Raw genomic sequence first — 19,752 nt, 5'->3', positions numbered from 1 at the left:
CTCCCTGTCCATCACCAACTCCCAGAGTTGCTCAAACCCATGTCCATTGAGTCGGTGATGCCATCCCACCATCTCATCCTCTGTCATCCCCTTCTCCTCCTGCCTTCAGTCTTTCCCAGCATCAGGGTCTTTTCCAATGAGTCAGTTCTTTGCATCAGGTGGTCAAAGTATTGGAGTTGCAGCTTCAACATCAGTCCTTCCAATGAATATTCAGGATCAATTTCCTTTAGGATGGACTGGTTGGATCTCCTTGAAGGACATTTCTGGAGGAGGAAATGGCAACCCATTCCAGTATTCTTGCAAAAGCCACAAAACGTTCAGTACAAACAATTAAACACGTCTGGTTCTGCTGTTATTTCTTTATTAATTTACCGGGCGCCTGAAACATGCCAGTGTCCCAGTGCAGAACTTCTGAGGCTAAGTGTGGACACAGATCGCCCCGTGGGTTTCCTGAGTGCACAGCCTCGTTCAGTAGGTCTGGGATGAGGCCTGGGATTCCATATTTGTAAGGAGCCCTCAGGTAAAGCTGGACCACAGTTGAAGTGGCGAGTCCCGGGAAAGTCTCAGCTGCTGAGAGGCTCTGCTCATGAGCACGGTCTTTGCAGCAACCGCCACGCTTCGGCCTTTCTTGACTCTGATTTCGTTTCCCCTGGATGCATTCATTTTCACCCTCAATATTTTGCAACAACAGAATCATGAGTTCTACACCCCTCCTCACCCCTGCCATTACTGCTTGAGAGCTTGTTTGGAGAGTCTAGCAGGGGCGCACTGGAGAAGGACATGGCAACCCACTCCAGTCTTCTTGGATTTCCCTGCTGGCTCAGATGGTAAAGAATCCACCTGCAGTGTGGGACACCTGGGTTCAATCTCTGGATTGGGAAGATCCCCTTGCAGAGGGCATGCAACCCACTCCAGTACTCTTGCCTGGAGAATCCCATAGACGGAGGAGCCTGATAGGCTACAGTCTATGCGGTTGCTAAGAGTCTGACAGGACTGGGAGACTTCACTTTCACTTTACACTTTAATGCATTGGAGAAGGAAATGGCAACCCACTCCAGTGTTCTTGCCTGGAGAATCCCAGGGACGGAGAAGCTTGGTGGGCTACAGTCCATTGGGTCGCTAAGATACGGACATGACTGAAGCGATTTAGCAGCAGCAGCAGAGGCGCGCAGCCACTCATACACCCTTGATGTGGAGACCGGTCCTCCTCTATCGGGGACGGTCCTCCTCTGTGACAAGCGCGTGGCTCCAGGAGGGACTCACACGTGAGGGAGGAGGGGACACCGGCCCGGCCAGCCCGATCAGCCCCGGCGATCAGTGCAGGGACGGATGCCGCAATCAATCCCCCACCGCCATTACTTCTTCTTTCCCTAGGTCCCTCCCCGCCCTGTGAAATGAAACACACAGCCCTCGCCTTCCTCCACTGGACACCCCAGAAATCTTTCCCGCTTTTTGGGTGTGAGTGGGAGGAAGGGTGTAGGTAGGGAGGTGAAAGAGTGAAGAGAACTCTTTGTTTCCTGAGATGCGAGAGTTTGAAAATCCACGCCTTTAGCACATTCAGCTCTTCGATGAAGATGTCCTAAAAAACAAAGAGCTCTCCAGAAAACTCTCCTTCCCTAGCACTTTGGCCTAGAGAGTCTTGGAAGTACGGAGTCGTGGGTGAGGTTATTTGCAGCTACAGGAGAGAGAAAAAGCGTTTCTTTTTCTAATTCACACTTCCTCCTCGGATCACTGTCTTCTTCTTATGCCCCCGATCTCAACCCGCGTCGGAGTCACACCCCTGCTGTCAGACAAGCCCCCCGCCCGCGCACGCGTGGAGCAGCGCCTGCAGGACGACGCGTGTCCCCGAGGGCGGGCGCAGGGGCTGGCACTGCCTTCCACCCCAGGCCCAGCTCCCGGCTCTTCCGTGCCCGCTTTGAGTCCAGCCTGCTGTCAGGACACGCCCAGAGGACTTCCAGGTTGACTCAGCGTCCGTGTTTTCCCCTTCCTTTCTTTTCAGCGCTTTTCAGTTTGCACTTTTCAATCAGCAATTTGATGATTCAATTCTCCATTTGACTAAGGAACCAAGCCCTATAAAAGCCCAGACCAGAAAGCAAGAGGGACCTAATGAAAGAAAAATTCGCATGGAGCTATTGTCATTCCCAGTGTGATACTGAATGTTTTCTTAAATCTCCGGCTTTGGTAGTCCCATCTATCAAACTGCAGTAATTTTTCTAGGTGTTGTGATTAGTATTTCTGAATAGAATTGCTATTTGATTACTTTTATTATTCCCTATTCTATCATATATAACATATACTAACATGTTAGTCTATTCTTATTGAATGGAATTATTATTTCAACAGAACTATTGAAAACTTGACCTTGTAAAATACAGTGGATCCTCTTTCTAACGCTGGGCTAGGAAGATATGATAACCCCTATGCCGGAAGCTAACACAACAGGTATTTAATCTTATGTCCATAAGATTTTGGCCATGCTTCTAAGATGCTGGGCTGTGTACTGATGCTGGGCTGGCTGCGAAAGAAATGCCAGGAGACCTGATTAAAATTACAAACATGCAGGCCACCACCATGAATTCTGTATTTAAGAGGGTCTCAGGTGAATCTGACATACAGTTAGATTTAAGATTTAAGGTTCTGAGAAAAGTTATTGATGTTTCTATATCTAAATTAGCAACATAACAATCAGTAATATGATAGGATTTTGCCAAAGTTTCACATACTTGGGAGTGAAACTGTGCAGAGATATATAGCAATCAAAAAGATATCAGATAGACTTTTAAGAAGCTTATACAAACAGACCCAAGAGTCAAATGTAAACATTAAGTTTTTAAACACACTCTTAATAGGCACCTGGTGAATATATATTTCAAGACCTCTATGTTTCATATGAATGTAACAAAAAGCTCAGTCATTTGTTTCACAATTCTTACTTTCTTTAGACAAGTTGGTGACTTCCTCTCCCAAAGAGAACCTCCAAAAGCTTGTTTCAGATTCCATATACTCCAAAAATGACCAATTTATAGGGCTTGCTAAGCAAATCGAATTTATAAAGTACTATATAAAAAGTAAATGATTCCTGTTATTTCTTCCCCTTCGTCTTCTTCTTTTTAGTTTCATGGTCACGTGTCTCCTTCTCAGAGACCCACTGCCTCTCGGTAAGGCTGTTTTCCCCTTCCTTTACCTTTACTACCTGGAACATTCTTGCCTGGAGAATTCCATGGCCAGAGGAGCATGACAGGCTATAGTCCATGGGATCACAAAGAGTTGGACAGGATTGAGTGACTAAGACACATGCATATCCTACTTGATTATGATGTATTATGTATAATTTTAATAAATAGTTTGATTCAGGTATTTACTATTTTTTTTCCTTAGGATTTGTGTATCTATACACTCATAAATAAAATTAACATATGATTTTGCTTTTCATACTGTACTGTTCTGGTTCTGGAATCAAAGTTGTAGTAGATTCATAAAATGAGCTGACATGTATTCACTCTTACTTATTTTCTGGTAAAAACTCTATAGAATAGGGATTATTTGTCCTTTGAAAGTTGGATAGTTCTAAAAGTGGTATCCTGGGCTTCTGAGTGGGGAATGGAGTGGGGATGGTAATGGGGGAAAGGAGAGGTGGTCTCTTATCTTACTCTATAAATGTTTTATAACTGTCTACACAGATTTTCTGTCTATTCTTGCACTAATGTTGGCTCTTTAAATGCTTTTGAACAATGTTGTTTATCTAGTTTTTAAACTTATCATTATCCAGTGTTCAAAGTAGTCTTTTATTATTTTTAAAGCTTTGTTTTTCCTTTCGTCCGCTTCACTTTATTTGCATCTTTTTAATTTTTATTTCTCAGATAAAAGCTGGTAGCCTCAGAGATGTGCTGAAGATTACGCGACCGAATGGTCAGCTTCCTAATCAAGCTAGGTCTCAAGGGCCTCACTGACTGTCCGCAAGGGGTGCTCCCTCCATCAGGCTTTCAGGGGGGCGGGGTGGGGAAGTGGCCCCGAGGACCACAATGGGGAGAGAAACACTATGAGGCGGTCCCTCAGCCATTCCCTATGGTCTTCAGGCCCCTTTGCTATTGGCTGTGATTCCCACCCCTCCAAACACACACAGGTCCCAAAAGACCCCCTTTCCCTAAAAGACTCTTATACTGTTCTCACTTTAGCATCTCAGATCTTGAGTTCACCTTTCTGCTTCCAAGGCATCTCCACTGTCGGATCTGAGAAGGACTGGCAAAGACACACTGAGGTTCCCTAGGGTCAGGGTCTTAGGACAGAAGTCCACGCCGGCAAGCAAGGAGTGGTGGAATTCAGCTCATAAGAGCGGGTAAAACCAGCCTACCACTAACTGCCCAGGACAGCGCAATGCTCTTTCCCCAGTATCTGTGTTAGTCCATCAGCGTTTAGAGAGCCCCCAAAACCCATTCAAATTTTACAGATGTTTTCTGTCTTCCATTAACTGAGGCTGAATGCTTCAGAGGTATAAGGAACATAAAGCTTCTTGGGGAAAAATAGAAGAAGTACTAAGAGCGTAAATATTACTAAAGTTCGGTTTTATTTAACTCAAAAACTGGAAAATTAATTTGTGAGAAAGAACTGTGGGAACAACGAAATCCAGCAGCGAGGGTTAGTACCCCTCCCTTACTGAATGAGAGCCCATCAGTTCATGAGTATGATCACTGCCATGTTTCCCAGTTCCTAATGTGTGCTCCATAAGGGTAGAGATTTGCGTAGGACTTGTAAGGAGTTGCTGCATGTACTGACAGTGTCCTTGGATTCCTGGTGCAGCAGGTACTCGACAGACAGCCAAACACTAAGCTAAATTCTACCCCAAAAGCTTCAGTGTGCTTGTCAGGACACAGCATTTGTTAGCCATTTTCTTGTGCTGGTCTGCATAGTAAAGTCTTGCTGTCGCTTACCCCCAAGCGTGATGGCATCATGAGAAATGTCAAGAGATAGTTATTGCTCAGCAATAAGTTATACTTCTAGCACATATGTCTTGTTCCAAATGCACACATTTTAATACCTCATGGCCTGATAATATACTTCGGGGCCACAGAGGTACATATGCCGCCTTTGGGAAGCCGGGAATAGGACACCTCACTAAATAATCCCATGATGGAACACAGCAATTATCAGCTGTATATTTTTAGGTCTCTGGGGAGACGAGGGTTTGTAAAACGGTGCTAAAGAAAGTAACTTGTTTTGCAGAGACGAAGATGGTATTAACCTTTCCCCAAAGTTTAACGTGAGTGGATATGGGGGTAAAGGGTGTGTGTCACTATTGTTCTCTTGGCGGGCCCATCTGTGTCAGATTGCTTTAAAGGCAGGCCTCAAGTAGAACCTATAGGAGCTTTAGGTTTGTAATTTCTTTATGTCCTTCTCTCTCTTTTATAACATAAAAACCCAGAGGCTTTTAATTCTAAAAACTGATGGAATTAAAGAAAAGAAGAAAAAAAAGGAGGGGGAGAAGGAAAAAGAGACCCAGTAAATGAATTGTTATAATGGTATTTTTTCATGGCAAGGAGTTGAAGGAGATGTATCGGTAATAAACAGAGCACATTCTTCTCGCTCCCATTTGCTGATTTCAGTTTTGTGGCTGGCCATCGATACGGAAGGAACATGGGACGGACATGCGATTCAATTTCTATGAGAGATCATGTCGATGACAAGGCAGTAACGGTAGTCTCAGGAGAGACGTGAAATTGTACCCATTCTGCGGGTTTCCGCCTCCTCATGTTGGTATTCCCTGCTGTATTTCAGATCTCTGCCTCGTCAGATTCACCCTGGACCCTGCAGACCACCTACCTTTCCTTGCAAGGTGCACGGCTTCTGCGTGCTCCACACTGGTGACCTCCGTGCCGTTGACGGCCAGCACCACGTCCCCGACCTGGAGCCCGGCTTCCTCGGCGGCACTGTCTGCAAATAGAGACAATGAGGGTCTCACTGAGGAGGGGCCCCACACTGAGTGCCTCTGCTGTCGGTCCTCTTTTTAAAAGGCTCTTTCTCTAACGGGCCTTTCTTCCCGACTTTAGACAATCGCCAGTGTCATTAATAAGAAGGGAAGGCCTGTCCTGGCAGTCTCCTTTCATTTCTAGTGCATGGTGTCTTTACACGTCCATCCAGGCGTCTGTGTGGCCTCTTTGCAATATAATAGCCAGGCTGCTCAGAAACTCAATCTATTCAGCCACCGGCAGGTTGAACTGCTAGTTCTCATTCCTTCATTGCTGCTAGGTCTCTTTGTCACCCTGAGAAAATCACTTAACCTCAATATCTTCATCTGTAAAAAGGGGGATAGGGGCAGAGCTTCTCTGCAGGATTGTTGAGGGAACAAGTAATTGAAATACTTATGAAGTGGCGGCAAAAACAGATCTTGAAGTAGTCAGAGAAAAAAGACATAAAGAGCTGCTTTTGCTTTTCACGGTGTGGGCTCCTTTCTGAGCCCAAAATAGCCTCAAACAGTTAGATTTAAGTTTTGGAAGGTAGGGAGGATCTCTCCAGAGGCCATTTAGTTTACTCCTTGGTTTTTAGGCTTCCACATATACTGTAACATACCTAATATTCGCTAGGAGTCAAAAAGGGTGTAATAAATCATTTCAGAGTAAATTCATTTTAAATAAGATCTCCCATGTATTTGACCAAGATTCTTTCTGCAGCAATTTAAATCTGTTTTTTTTTTTTCTTTTTCATTTCAGTTTAAACCCATTTTCTCTTCCTTAGATCCTAGTGCTGAGTGCGTGTTTATGGACTTGCAGAATATTATACAACAATATTAGGCTGTCATATATAGGATGTCATAAACCTCCTCAAATACTTTTGATCTTGAAGCATGACTGAGTTAGTGAGCTTACATGACTTTGGATATTTTTAATAATGACTGTAGTTTGTCTAAGTTTGTTTATTATAGTAGAGAAGACCTTTTCTGCATGAACAGGCAATGGTCAATCAATTTTGGAAGGTTAAGTGAAGAGTAATATTTCATATATCTATTTATTTACATAATATCATCCTTGTGATGAATTGACATCTCATGGTATGGTTGATAATTTGAAAAGATTTATTCCACTGTCTTAAAGGACTTGATTAAGGCAATGCCTTCTGAGTCAAATTCCAGAATGATGATATAGATCCAGAAACAATTTCTTATCAATTTTCTTACTTCATATGCTACTAAATATTATGTCTTTATACAGTACTTATCCAATAAATACATATTGAATGAATGAAAAACCTAAAAACTATACCTTCAAGGAGCTTAGAATTCCATTGGAGAAGAAAAGACATGCGTAATCAAAAAGAAATACTATAATATTTGAATGGCAAGTATAAAAAACATGAAGATAATAGGCATTGTAAAACTTCAGGAAAGAGAATTCTCACTCCCATTTGGAGTGGTTAAGAAATGCTTTCCAGAGAAGTGGAATTTGGTCTGACCTTGATGAATAGATTCTCCATAGTGGGAAGTAATGGGGAAGGCAGGATGATAAAGAGTGCTTGGTGTTCACAGACCCAATTCCTTTTCCATCTGGGTTTATAAATGGAAAGCTTTTCTCTGACTTTTTTGCAGTTTTGGAGGCATTATAATTGAGTTTCAGACATTGGAGTTGGATAGAAGTGATGTGTACTACTTTTAGGTGTGGCTCATAAAAACACCCCAAGGACCGTGCTCCATATTCTCCATCCGTCTTCCTGACTTCAAGGTCCTGTGGTGTGAGACACTAAAGAAAAAATAAACCTGTATCTCAAAACATTATGTGGGACAAAGCCATCTTCCAACCAGGAACATCCACATGAGACTGTCAGCCTGAGTGACTCATGATCTTTTATTGTCTTAAACCATTAATATATATTCGGTTACCGAAGCTAGCATAACTTCAATCAGCAAGCCAGCCAAGAAAGAAAATCTTCTGAGCAAAGGTACACAAGCAGAATGTCTTAAAGATGTGCGAAAATGTGGTGATTCAGATCCACTGGAGCAGATGTTGTGGGTGGATACAGTGAGCCTGGAAGATAAGGATGAAAAGACAGCCAGTATATAAAGGGTCTTGAATGTGAAGATGACAAATTTGTGCTTGGTCCTTAAACAAGAGAGTCATTAGAAGTTTGTGAGCAGAAAAAATAGATACACGATGGTTTTCAGAAGATTAATTTAGAATAGGGAGGGATTAAGTTAAGCTTTTCAGCAAAGATATTATTATAAGAATCAACACAGAATCTGGAAACAGGAACTAGAAATGAATAGAAGGTATAAAATGCTGCCATAGGACCTAAATTACCTCAAGGCACTCATTTGCATGAGTAGGGCCAGATGCCTTTCTACCCCTCTTAGACGATAAGCATCTCATGAGCAAGTAAAATTTCTTATTGATTGATTTAGGCATTTCCCATGGCTAGTATAATCTCTAGCACGTGGTTGGGGCATTACAAACATTGACTAAATATACTGAGATAACCAAGCAAGAGAAAACACTGAAAATGTTCACTGGGCCAGGTATAAAACCATCTTTGAAATCTAGGATAGCAAGCTGGCCTGAGAAATGGACTCAGAATTTAGAATGAAAGGGGCAAATGTAAGGAGAGCTGTAGAGAGCACTGAGAATAAGATCTTGAAAAATAATCCTAATTCCCTTCAAGGAGGGAGAGGGAATGGGCGGCTAAAGAGGAGCACAAAGAAAGGGCAGGGAGGGCCTAGGGAGCGTGGAGGCAAGAGGATAAGATCACGAAGGTGCAGAGAACCAGCGTATGGACGCCACGGAGCGGGGCGGGGGCGTCGGATGAATTGGGAGATTGGGATCGACACGCACACACTGCTGGTACTAAGTGTAAAGTAGGTGACTCGTGAGAACCTGTTGAATAGCACAGGGAGCTCTACTCAATGCTCGGGTGACCTCCATGGGAAGGAAACGAAAAAAAGAGGGGATGTATGTCTGTGTACAGCTGGTTCACTTTGCCGTACAGCAGAAACTAACACAGCAACTATACGCCAATAAAAATTTGTTAGAAAAGCTCAGTGAAGGCAAAGGAAAATTTTCAAGATGGAGAAAATGGTCAACAGTGCTATAGTGACACCACAAAAGTAACCATAATAACTATGGTTCTAAATCCTTGCCTATTCACAAGGTCAAGATGAACAAGAATGGAAGAAATGTGACTAGAGCTGGATTAGTGAAGTCACAAGTGTTAGTCGCTCAGTTGTGTCCGACTCTTTGTGACCCCGTGGACTGAGGCCCACCAGGCTCCTGTGTCCATGGGATTCTTCAGGCAAGAATACTGCAATGGGTTGCCATTTCCTTCTTCAGGGGATCTTCCCGACCCAAGGATTGAACCCCGGTCTGCTGTACTGCAGGCAGATTCTGGATTAGGAAAAGCAAATTATAGCTAAAGAGTTTTAAGGAGTGGGTAGAAGTGAAAGACAAATGTTTGAGCTATTTGTGCTGAATCATATGCTAAATGATTGATTAGATGAAGTGATAAACTACTATATAATCAAAAGTATGAGTGTTTGGTAACAGATCTTCTCTTCCAAGTAAACTTAGCTTTAAAAACAATATTGGACCTAAAGAATCCATCAGTATGGACATACCTTGTTTTTTTTTAACACCTTGATTGAATCAAAATTTACATACCATATCATTTTACCCATTTAAAGTGTACAATTAAATGCTTTTTAGTGTATTCACAGAGTTGTGAAACTATCATCACAATATAATTTTAGAACATTTTTGTTGCCCCAGAAAAAAACCAAGTAATCAAGAGCAGTCATTCTCCATCTCCCCCAACCTCTCAGCTCTCGGCAATGACTAATCTATTTTCTGTCTCTGTGGACTTGCCTGTTGTGAACATTTTATATAAGTGAAATAATATAATATACGGTCTTTTATGTTTGGTGTCACTCACTCAGCACGCTATTTTCCAGATCCATCCACGTGGTAGCAAGCACTACATTCTTTTCAATTGCTGAATAAATATTTTATCATAAGAATATAGCACATTTTGTTTATCCATTCATCAATGGATGATAATTTGCATTGTTTTCCATTTTTATGATGAATGACACTGCTATGAAAATTTGAGTACAATTATTTTTTTGTGAACATGTGTTTCCATCACCTTAGGTATACACCTAGGAGTGAAATTCCTGGGTGAAGTAGTAACTGTATGTTTATTTAACGCAGAAGGAATGTTCAGACTGTTTTTCAAAGTGGCTATACCATTTTCCATTCTTATCACCATTGTATAAGTGTTCTCAGTTTTGCCACTTTCTTGCCAATATTTGCTATTTTTTATGTATAGCTGTTCTAGTGGGCATAGGATGGTATTTTGTTGTGGTTTTCATTTGTTTTCCTTGATGACTACTGATGTGGAGTATTTTTTTATGTGCTTATTTGGCTATTTGTTTACTTTCTTTGGAGAAAGAACTACTCAAATCCTTTGCTCATTTAAAAACTGTTATCTATCTTTGCATTATGAGTGAAAATTATTCTTGTTTGTAGAGGAATTACTTCTGTAGTGTTAAACTCTTCCTGATAGCTTACATGATAGCTTTAATTATAGAGGGTATTGACTGTATTCCTATAATTTGAATGCAACTTACACATTTTTCCCTTTATCTACTAATTATGGTGACAGTTTGAGGCGTGGTGATCTCTTGGAGGAGGGAGGTGTTTCAAGGTGACTCTAATACACCACACAGACAGTTGCCCTACTTGAGGTTGCTCTTGGGAGCAGAATGGAAGTATACATCCTGCACTGGACAGGAAGGATCAAAGTGTTAAGAAAACAAGCCCACATTTTTCTAAATTGGTTTCCCCAATAGGATACTCGGCGACATAGTTCTGTATTGATTATAAAGAGTTAAATGCTGAGCTACTTCATTCTTTTATGCACATTTACATATAATGTAGAATCTGAAAACTTATCATTAAAAGGGGGCTTGTCCTTTTCATTTAAAAAATTTTTACTATAATAGTAGCATTTTAAACTCTAGAGCTTCCAGAAAGATGGGTCTGTCCATAATTTTGTCTCTGGTCTGCCCATCCCTAAATGTATTGTTTCCTTTTCAAGTTTGCTTGGTATCAGAGTTGGAACATCTGTTTCTTTTGTTTATGCCAACAGATCTCACAAGCATTTGGGCCTTCACAAAAAATGTTCATACAAGTGCCAGCTGGGTGTGGGCAATTAGTTATGTAAGCTACAAGCAAGCTCCTTTCTGTGTACTTACGGATAATCATCTCTGTCCCACCTACAGGTCTTCGTGCTGTAGCTCTTTTGTCAGTGTGTAATTAAGTCTCTCTATTGCATGCAGAACAATGTTTTGTGGTGTGAATGAGATTCTCTGAAATGCTGGAAATATGTGCAATTTTAAAGTCTCTCAGCCCTTCATTTGGTAGATTTGACTAGACAATGGATTTCAGAGGTTGCTATTCAGCATTGAGGAATACATTTTTTTAAAAAAGAGAAGTAGACTCAGCATACATGAATCCCTGCCAGGGCAGCACTTTCTGATGTTGAATAAAATCCGAGGTTAACTGTGTATTATTGGAGCATTTTTGCTACAGTAGAGATGCTTCATTTCTCCTCTTTCAAAACCTCAGGTCCTCCTGAATATCACATCACGTACAATGCAAATATTTTGATTTGTTTCACATGTCAATGGATTAGATACAGTTAACTGTCTCAGCTGGACAGTTATAAAGGTATCAGGCATTAGAGAAATCATAACCTTTTATTAGACGGCATTTACTTATTTTATCCAGAAAGGCAGGCATGAAAAGTGTGTCGAGGTTTTTGATAGTTTGCAAAAATTTGCTAAACTTATCATGTCAGACCTATTTGAGTTTTAAAGGGGAGTCATTTTTATCTTCCTTATGAATTATTTATTTGTTTAAGGATATTCTTGCAAAGTCAGAGGAGGAAAGAGGTGACGGGGAGAAGTGAAAGAGAACAGAAGAGAAAGAAAGCAGGGCGAGGAGGAAGCGGGAAGGAAATAAGGGAAGCGGGAAGGGACCAACATCCATGAATACCTTCCCCGTAAACGAACATGCATGTTCTTAAAGCCAGGTGGCCTTTAAAAATACTGAAGCCCCTTGATGATAAAAAGTGAACTGTCTTCAGAATGGGAGAAAATAATAGCAAATGAAGCAACTGACAAAGAATTAATCTCAAAAATATACAAGCAGCTCCTGCAGCTCAATTCTAGAAAAATAAACGACCCAATCAAAAAATGGGCCAAAGAACTAAACAGACATTTCTCCAAAGAAGACATACAGATGGCTAACAAACACATGAAAAAATGCTCAACATCCCTCATAATCAGAGAGATGCAAATCAAAACCACAATGAGGTACCATTTCACGCCAGTCAGAATGGCTGCTATCTAAAAGTCTACAAGCAATAAATGCTGGAGAGGGTGTGGAGAGAAGGGAACCCTCTTACACTGTTGGTGGGAATGCAAACTAGTACAGCCACTATGGAGAACAGTGTGCAGATTCCTTAAAAAACTGGAAATAGAACTGCCATAGGACCCAGCAATCGCACTCCTGGGCATATACACCGAGGAAACCAGAATTGAAAGAGACACGTGTTGATCACAGCACTGTTTATAATAGCCAGGACATGGAAGCAACCTAGATGTCCATCTGCAGACGAATGGATAAGAAAGCTGTGTTACATATACACAATGGAGTATTATTCAGCCATTAGAAAGAATGCATTTGAATCAGTTCTAATGAGGTGGATGAAACTAGAGCCTATTATACAGAGTGAAGTAAGCCAGAAAGAAAAACACCAATACAGTATACTAACGCATATATATGGAATTTAGAAAGATGGAAATGATAACCCTGTATACGAGACAGCAAAAGAGACACAGATGTATAGAACAGTCTTTGGGACTCTGTGGGAGAGGGCAAGGGTGGGATGATTTGGGAGAATGGCATTGAAATATGTATATTATCGTATGTGAAACAGATCACCAGTCCAGGTTCAATGCATGATACAGGATGCTCGGGGCTGGTGTACTGGGATGAACCAGAGGGATGGGATGAGGAGGGAGGTGGGAGGGGGGTTCAGGATGGGGAACACATGTACATCCATGACTGATTCATGTCACTGTATGGCAAAAACCACCACAATATTGTAAAGTAATTAGCCTCCAATTAAAATAAAAAAAATAGTGAACTGTCTTTGTCTATACAGAGATAATTAAAGCCACAATTGTTTCCTGTTCTTGCTAATTTGAAGAGCACTAAGAGGGAGAGAAAGGGTGTCCTTGGACAAAATTTGCAATGCTTGTGTTTTATCATCTGAGTTCTGTCACCATAGCCATATTCCCCTTCTACACTCTCCTCATTTGTCTGGGGTCCACCCGTATATCCCCAACTCCCACCAACATCTGGGTAAACTCCCTGCCTTATCCAATCATTCTGAGAATGACCTGCTTGATAGTAACCCATATTTGATTAGCTGATTAAACTTTAATTGAAATTTATTCACATCAAAGTTAATAACCTGGCCTTTTGCTTTTCTATAAATATTTTAGGATCTAATTGAAACGTTTTTATGAAGAAAAACAAAAGCAAAAACAAAGAGAGCTACTCTTCTAGAATTTTAATTGGGATTATATCTATGGATGAACTTAAGGAAGAACTGACATCTTTAAAATTTACAAACTGCTCCCATTTTTCCTGCTGTTAATTTCGGTGTTCTTTAATTTCTTTCTGTATTTTGTTATTTTCAAAGTAATATTTGGCACACCTTTATGAGAATTATGTCTTTCAATTTGCCTTGTTTTTCCTTCCTGAAAGCTTCATATTTCATACTCTACATAAAGGTCTTAGATCCACACTACCTAGACACAGCTTCAAGAGAAACTGCTGTGCAGATTGTAACCAAGTGAAAGTTGGGGTTCCCCAGCTGGCGCTAGTGGTAAAGAGCCCGCCTGCCAACACAGGAGACATTAGAGACATGGGCTCGATCCCTGGGTGGGAAAGATCCCCTGGAGGAGGGCATGGCGACCCACTCCATTGTTCTTGCCTGGAGAATCCCCATGGACAGAGGAGCCTGGCGGGCTACAGTCCATGAGGTTGCAAAGAGTTGGACACGACTGACGTGACTTAGTGGGCAGGCGAGGCAGGCTTCAACTGCCACACTTTCTGGGCATCCTGCCTTCTACTAAGGCTACATTCTCCCCAATAAGTCACTGCTTCCAGCCCGTGACTGAATCTGAAGCGGGTACTGGAGTCAGCCTGTTTCTGGCCAAAGAGAGACTGATCTAGTGTATGGTTTTTCTGGACCATCTCAGAATTTCTCAGAGCTGCAGTGCAGTTTGACTTCTTCCTGCACAATCCTGCCTCCTTCTCCCTGTCCTTTCACAGGTGCCAGACCTGCATCGTGGTCTCAAGGCCCTACTTACACTTGTCTGTCACAGTGCTTTCCTCCAGTCTTCTGCACATTTACTTCTGCATTGGTGTCTACCTCTCAGGCTTTAGGAACTGAGAAAAAGGAATTTCCTTTATTACCTTAAAGAATTCTACGTCTGTTACTATACTTATAAAACTTTTATCAGTCACAAGAAGGTAAAAGGATTATCTTTCTAGAGAAGGAGGAAAGGAGGAAAAGTAAAAATTTAAGTGCATTTGAATCAGGTATAGAGGTGGGATTTTAGTGAAATCAGAGACAGGATTGGGGTGCAGGGCAGAGCAGGAAGGGCTGCATGCCTCGTGGACAGTATGCCTCCCTCCCTGACTGTCCACCCCACCCTGGCGGGCACACACTTAGGGAGCTCATGCTCCCTCCACAGGTGTTTTGGGAGGATCAGCTCTGTTACCTTTGGGACTCTGCACCAAGTATTGCAGATTAAAATAATGGATATGATACAGTTTCTGATCTTGGAAAACTCCCAGTCCAGATGAGGACTATAATGTAATTCAGAAAACCCTAGTAGCCCTGGGCACCCTTCTGTGATAACTTCATTAGGCCTCCCTTAATGCAGCACTTTGCCGACAAAGGTCTGTCCAGTCAAGGCTATGGTTTTTCCAGTAGTCATGTATGGATGTGAGAGTTGGACTGTGAAGAAAGCTGATCACCGAAGAATTGATGCTTTTGAACTGTGGTGTTGGAGAAGACTCTTGAGAGTCCCTTGGACTGCAAGGAGATCCAACCAGTCCATTCTAAAGGAGATCACTCCTGGGTGTTCACTGGAAGGAATGATCCTAAAGCTGAAACTCTGATACTTTGGCCACCTGATGCGAAGAGCTGACTCACTGGAAAAGACTCTGATGCTGGGAAAGATTGAAGATGGGAGGAGAAAGGGATGACAGAGGATGAGATGGCTGGATGGCATCACTGACTCGATGGACATGAGTTTGGGTAAACTCTGGGAGTTGGTGATGGACAGGGAGACCTGGTGTGCTGCAGTCCAAGGGGTCACAAAGAGTCGGACAGGACTGAGGGACTGAACAACAGCAGCAATGCAGCCTGCTGGGTATGGGTATATTTATCTTATCTTTATATCTTATTCTCATGTTTTAGATCAGGGAGAAAAAGATATATCTTTCACTAGGTATCTACTAATTCCTAATTTGTTAGGAAATAAATCTGAGAAGCCATAAAGGAAATAATCTATGGGGAATGGAACTCCTCATAGAAACTATTAAATAGTAACAAATTGGCAGCTGCCTACTCAAGACCCTTCTTGTCTGCAGAGCTTGAGCCCTGTTTTTGTAGGTACAGGTAGGGTTCTTCTTTGATGGGGAGGCCCAATATTTACCAGAGGTGTCTATTCCAGCAGGGAAGCATGGTAGTCTAAAAAACAATTGATCACGATGTCAGCACTTGCCAATCCTTATAAGTTTTTGATAGACTTGAGATTTAGAAACTACTTCTATTGTATATGTGTGTTTTACAAGACTTCAGTATTGGAGGCTATTGAGTACATTGTGCGAGGCCTGAGATCATTGTCCTGGTTTGAATTACAACTGCTGTAGTGAAACAACTTACTAGCGTCCACTTCAGTTACCACGATAGGTTTGGAGTACTGAATACGGAATCCCCAGGGGTAATCGCCTGTCCCTTTGACGAGCTTCACGGTGCGCTCACGAACTAAAGAGGAAACGAAAAGAACATTCTTTTGAGTTAATCTTTAGATACTACAAATGCAATGAAAACAGAGCTGGTATTTATTGCTGGTTAAGTATATACCGGGCTTAATAAAAGCCAAAGTACTTTACAACTAGTATCTAATTTAATGTTCACATCGACCTAAGATTAACAGTTTTTTTTGGAGAGGTGAAAACTGAGGCAGCAAGACGCTAAGCAAGTCCGCTAAGTCACGTGGTGAGGAAGGGTCAGGGCTTCCTCCCCAAGCAGCTGACCCTTGCAGGTTTCAGCAAGGGGACAGTTCCGACAAGGTTTTAATGCGCGTGGGAATAAGAAAACCGAATCTTCATCCGTGATAATCAGGGCTTACAGAACCCCAGGAAATCCTGAGCAGCTGAGCTTCTCAGAAGCAAGGGAAGCAGCTGGGCCTTGCAGAAATGGTAAAGTTATGTTGCACTGAAAGTGAAGAGATCCAGAAGCTTGACGGTAAAAATTCAAAAGAATTGAACGTTAGTCTAATCATTTTAAATTAACGTGGCCCAGCTGTTTTCCAGTCTTGTGTCTTCTCCTGTTTCCTGCTGCTATCTTTACGCGTCTTTTCTGTAGGTGTAAATATAGGTGTGTGGGTGTCAGTGTGGGTGGGTGCGTTTCTTCCTCAAGACTTCTGCTTGCTGATAAGGTCATAACCATAACACACTTCTGGACCCTCTTGATCTTCCTCTACCTCAGGACATTTTAAATTTCTACCTCAAGACTATCCAAGGGCATTTTCCCAGGCTGAATTCCTAAAAGATAAAATCTATCAGGTAAGAACTCTTTGGGCTATTACTCTTCAGAGACAAGGAAAGAGCAGGATTCCAAGGCAGAAAACATGTTTCAGGAAGACTTCCTTTTGTGGAAGGGCAATTTCCATAAAGGGAATGTTGCCATGGCAGGTGTGTTGTCTTTATAGTATATTTACACCTTGCATTTTATTTAGAAAAAAATACATGGCTGAGTCACACAACTGAGATAAAAAATCTGAAGGGCTTATGTGATCTCAGAAGAATCCCTTTTTAAATGCTGACAAAGTTACCCAAGGAAGAATCACAATGAAAGACTTCAAAATATTATTTGGTTGTATTTAAGACTCACTGGAAGACTCTGATGCTGGGAGGGATTGGGGGTGGGAGGAGAAGGGGATGACAGAGAATGAGATGGCTGGATGGCATCACCGACTCGATGGACATGAGTTTGAGTGAACTCCGGGAGTTGGTGATGGACAGGGAGGCCTGGCGGGCTGTGATTCATGGGGTCGCAGAGAGTCGGACACGACTGAGCGACTGAACCGAACTTCATCAGAGAGAAGTATTAATGCAATCAGTTCAGTTCAGTCGCTCAGTCGTGTCTGACTCTTTGCGACCCCATGAATCACAGCCCACCAGGCCTCCCTGTCCATCACCAACACCCGGAGTTCACTCAAACTCACGTCCATCGAGTCGGTGATGCCATCCAGCCATCTCATTCTCTGTCGTCCCCTTCTCCTCCCGCCCCCAATCCCTCCCAGCATCAGTCTTTTCCAGTGAGTCACTGGGAGAATTACTCTTTCCCCAACAATTAGATTGAAATACTTTATTAGTTGAGCTTTTTTCCTGTATGTTAATGAATATCTTAAAATGATAAAGAAAATAAATCATAATAAAGTACAATGATAAACTTCCTGAGCTCCAGAAGTGCATTAATAGTAATATGCCTCTGGAAAAAAGGTATTATTAGGTCTCTAGGAAAAATGCAATTAATTATAAAATAAGAATGCTCATCTATTAATAAAGGCAGGGAAAATTCACACCTTAAGATATAATTTAATAGAATTTCTTTCCATTAAAAATAAGAATACATTAAAATTTGTGGGTAATATATTTTGTAGCTTCTTTTCAGCCATTCTTTTGTATTTTTGTGTATCATTTTTCATTCCTAAGAAATATTTACATCTTCCTTCATATTGGAGATCAGGGACATTTCTTCTATGAAGAGTTGCATCCTCTAGGTTCATATAAAAGGTTCATACTAAGAAAAAAATGTCTGCTGTAGGCAACATATGGATAAAGTTAGAAGCAATCAAGCATTCAAAGGAATTCTTAACAATTGTATTTTGAGTGGCTAAGGACCTTTGTTCAGCTTCCCTTTTGATGAGAAATGTCTTTCTTTGCCATTGCTGACAGATGTCTGAGTGGGTGATTCCCTGATCTTGGAGAGATATTGTTATTATAAATTTACCTTATATTTCGCAGAGCTTGTAAGCAGATTTGCCATTGCTTTATTACGTTTCCTCCCAGGTATTACTGAGGTAAATCTTTTTAAAAATTAAATTTCTTATAAAAAGATGACAAAGATAGAAAAGGATTAGGTAATTTTTCCAAATGTTCTTAGCTGACCATCTCCTTGGTCAGCTAGGGAATAAAAATATCTAATAAAAATAAGGAAATAAGCATCTTTGTCTTTAATAATCCATTGTAGCCTAATATCAGAGGTGATTCATTCACATTTACTAAGTGTCTACTATGTGCCCAGTTGTTTTCTAATGTATCAATATGAGGACTGCAGTGTTGAGGACAGAGAAGAGGCTTTTTCTCGTGGAGCTTACATCCTCGACCTTGGCTACCCAAACTGGCAAACATTCAAAGAAAGAGTCTCTTCATATGGATTCCTGAAGGAATGTTTGTTATCCCAATATGTCTGAACAAAGTACACTGTTTCTCTGTTGGTTAAAAGAGCTGTCAGTAAAAGCTTACCAAAGGTGCTGTGCAGGTATTAAGTGTATTCCAGTGCTAAAATTCTGTGTTCTATATTCTGTGCTCCTGGGAAGATTTCTTATCATTTGTTAAGACGATTCCCTTTTGGCAGTTATTTTACATGACTATTTGGACTGCCACTTACTGGATCTCAGCATAATTTAAGGGACAGAACTGGGAAATTCAAGGACCCCAAAATGAGTATTTTAGCAGTCTGCAGCAAGCTGGTAGCTAATCAGGGCAAAAAAGAAAATCAGCAATCCTACTTCTGACCTCAGTAGAAATCATTTCTAACAATCCTACTTGTCAAAACTTCTTGCTCCCTATCGGTTACCCTCTTGATACTAGCTTCTGCTTTTGACAAGTTGCTTATCCAATTGATGTTTGTTTAATGGAGTATTTTCACTGTGTTGATTCAAATCAAATCATGTTTGCTTTTTGTCTTACATGCGATGATAAGATAGCTATTGCTTTCAAGGCTGTAGCAGTGTTTTTTTATTTTTTTCAATCAGGTAAATCAAATGTCAACAATGTGTGAAAGTATAAACAACTCAATAAAATCTTTAAATGGTAAGCTCCATTCTAGTGTGCTCCTGTGGGGGAAGATACACTCAGATTGTTTTGCAACATGTTCCCCTCCCATTCTGAAGACAATTTTCTCACATTTTGAGATTTATAGTCCTGGAGCCCCTTGCTGCTATCTGGTGGATAATATGTGAGTGCCACACAGCTGCTGAAAAGCCACCAATAAATGTCATTGTCTTTTCAGAGACTGTGTGGTCACATCATCAAGTAATTTATCCCCCCAAATAGCATTTCCTTGGAATCATCTTGTTAGATGTAAAAGTTCAAATGAAGGGCACATAGTTCCATA

The 19,752-nt window shown here is 41.4% G+C and overlaps 1 protein-coding gene across 1 annotated transcript in view; it reads right to left on the bottom strand.

Annotated features, from left to right (window-relative positions):
• The window catches only part of LOC129558986 (uncharacterized), a 117,256-nt gene that overhangs the window by 66,973 nt on the left and 30,531 nt on the right, over window positions 1-19,752 (bottom strand). The window contains exons 5-6 of the mRNA XM_088838422.1: window positions 16,009-16,110; window positions 5,818-5,928 (exon numbers count right to left, since the gene is read on the bottom strand). Coding sequence (XP_088694548.1) covers window positions 5,818-5,928; window positions 16,009-16,110 — 213 coding nt within the window. The remainder of the gene's footprint in view (window positions 1-5,817; window positions 5,929-16,008; window positions 16,111-19,752) is intronic.

This window comes from Moschus berezovskii, chromosome 8, assembly GCF_049115385.1.
Source record: "Moschus berezovskii isolate FMDL1 chromosome 8, NW_MosBer_1.0, whole genome shotgun sequence".
NCBI lineage: Eukaryota > Metazoa > Chordata > Mammalia > Artiodactyla > Moschidae > Moschus > Moschus berezovskii.
The sequence above is the reverse complement of the archived record's forward strand: the minus strand, read 5'-3'. Positions and strand labels throughout refer to the sequence as shown.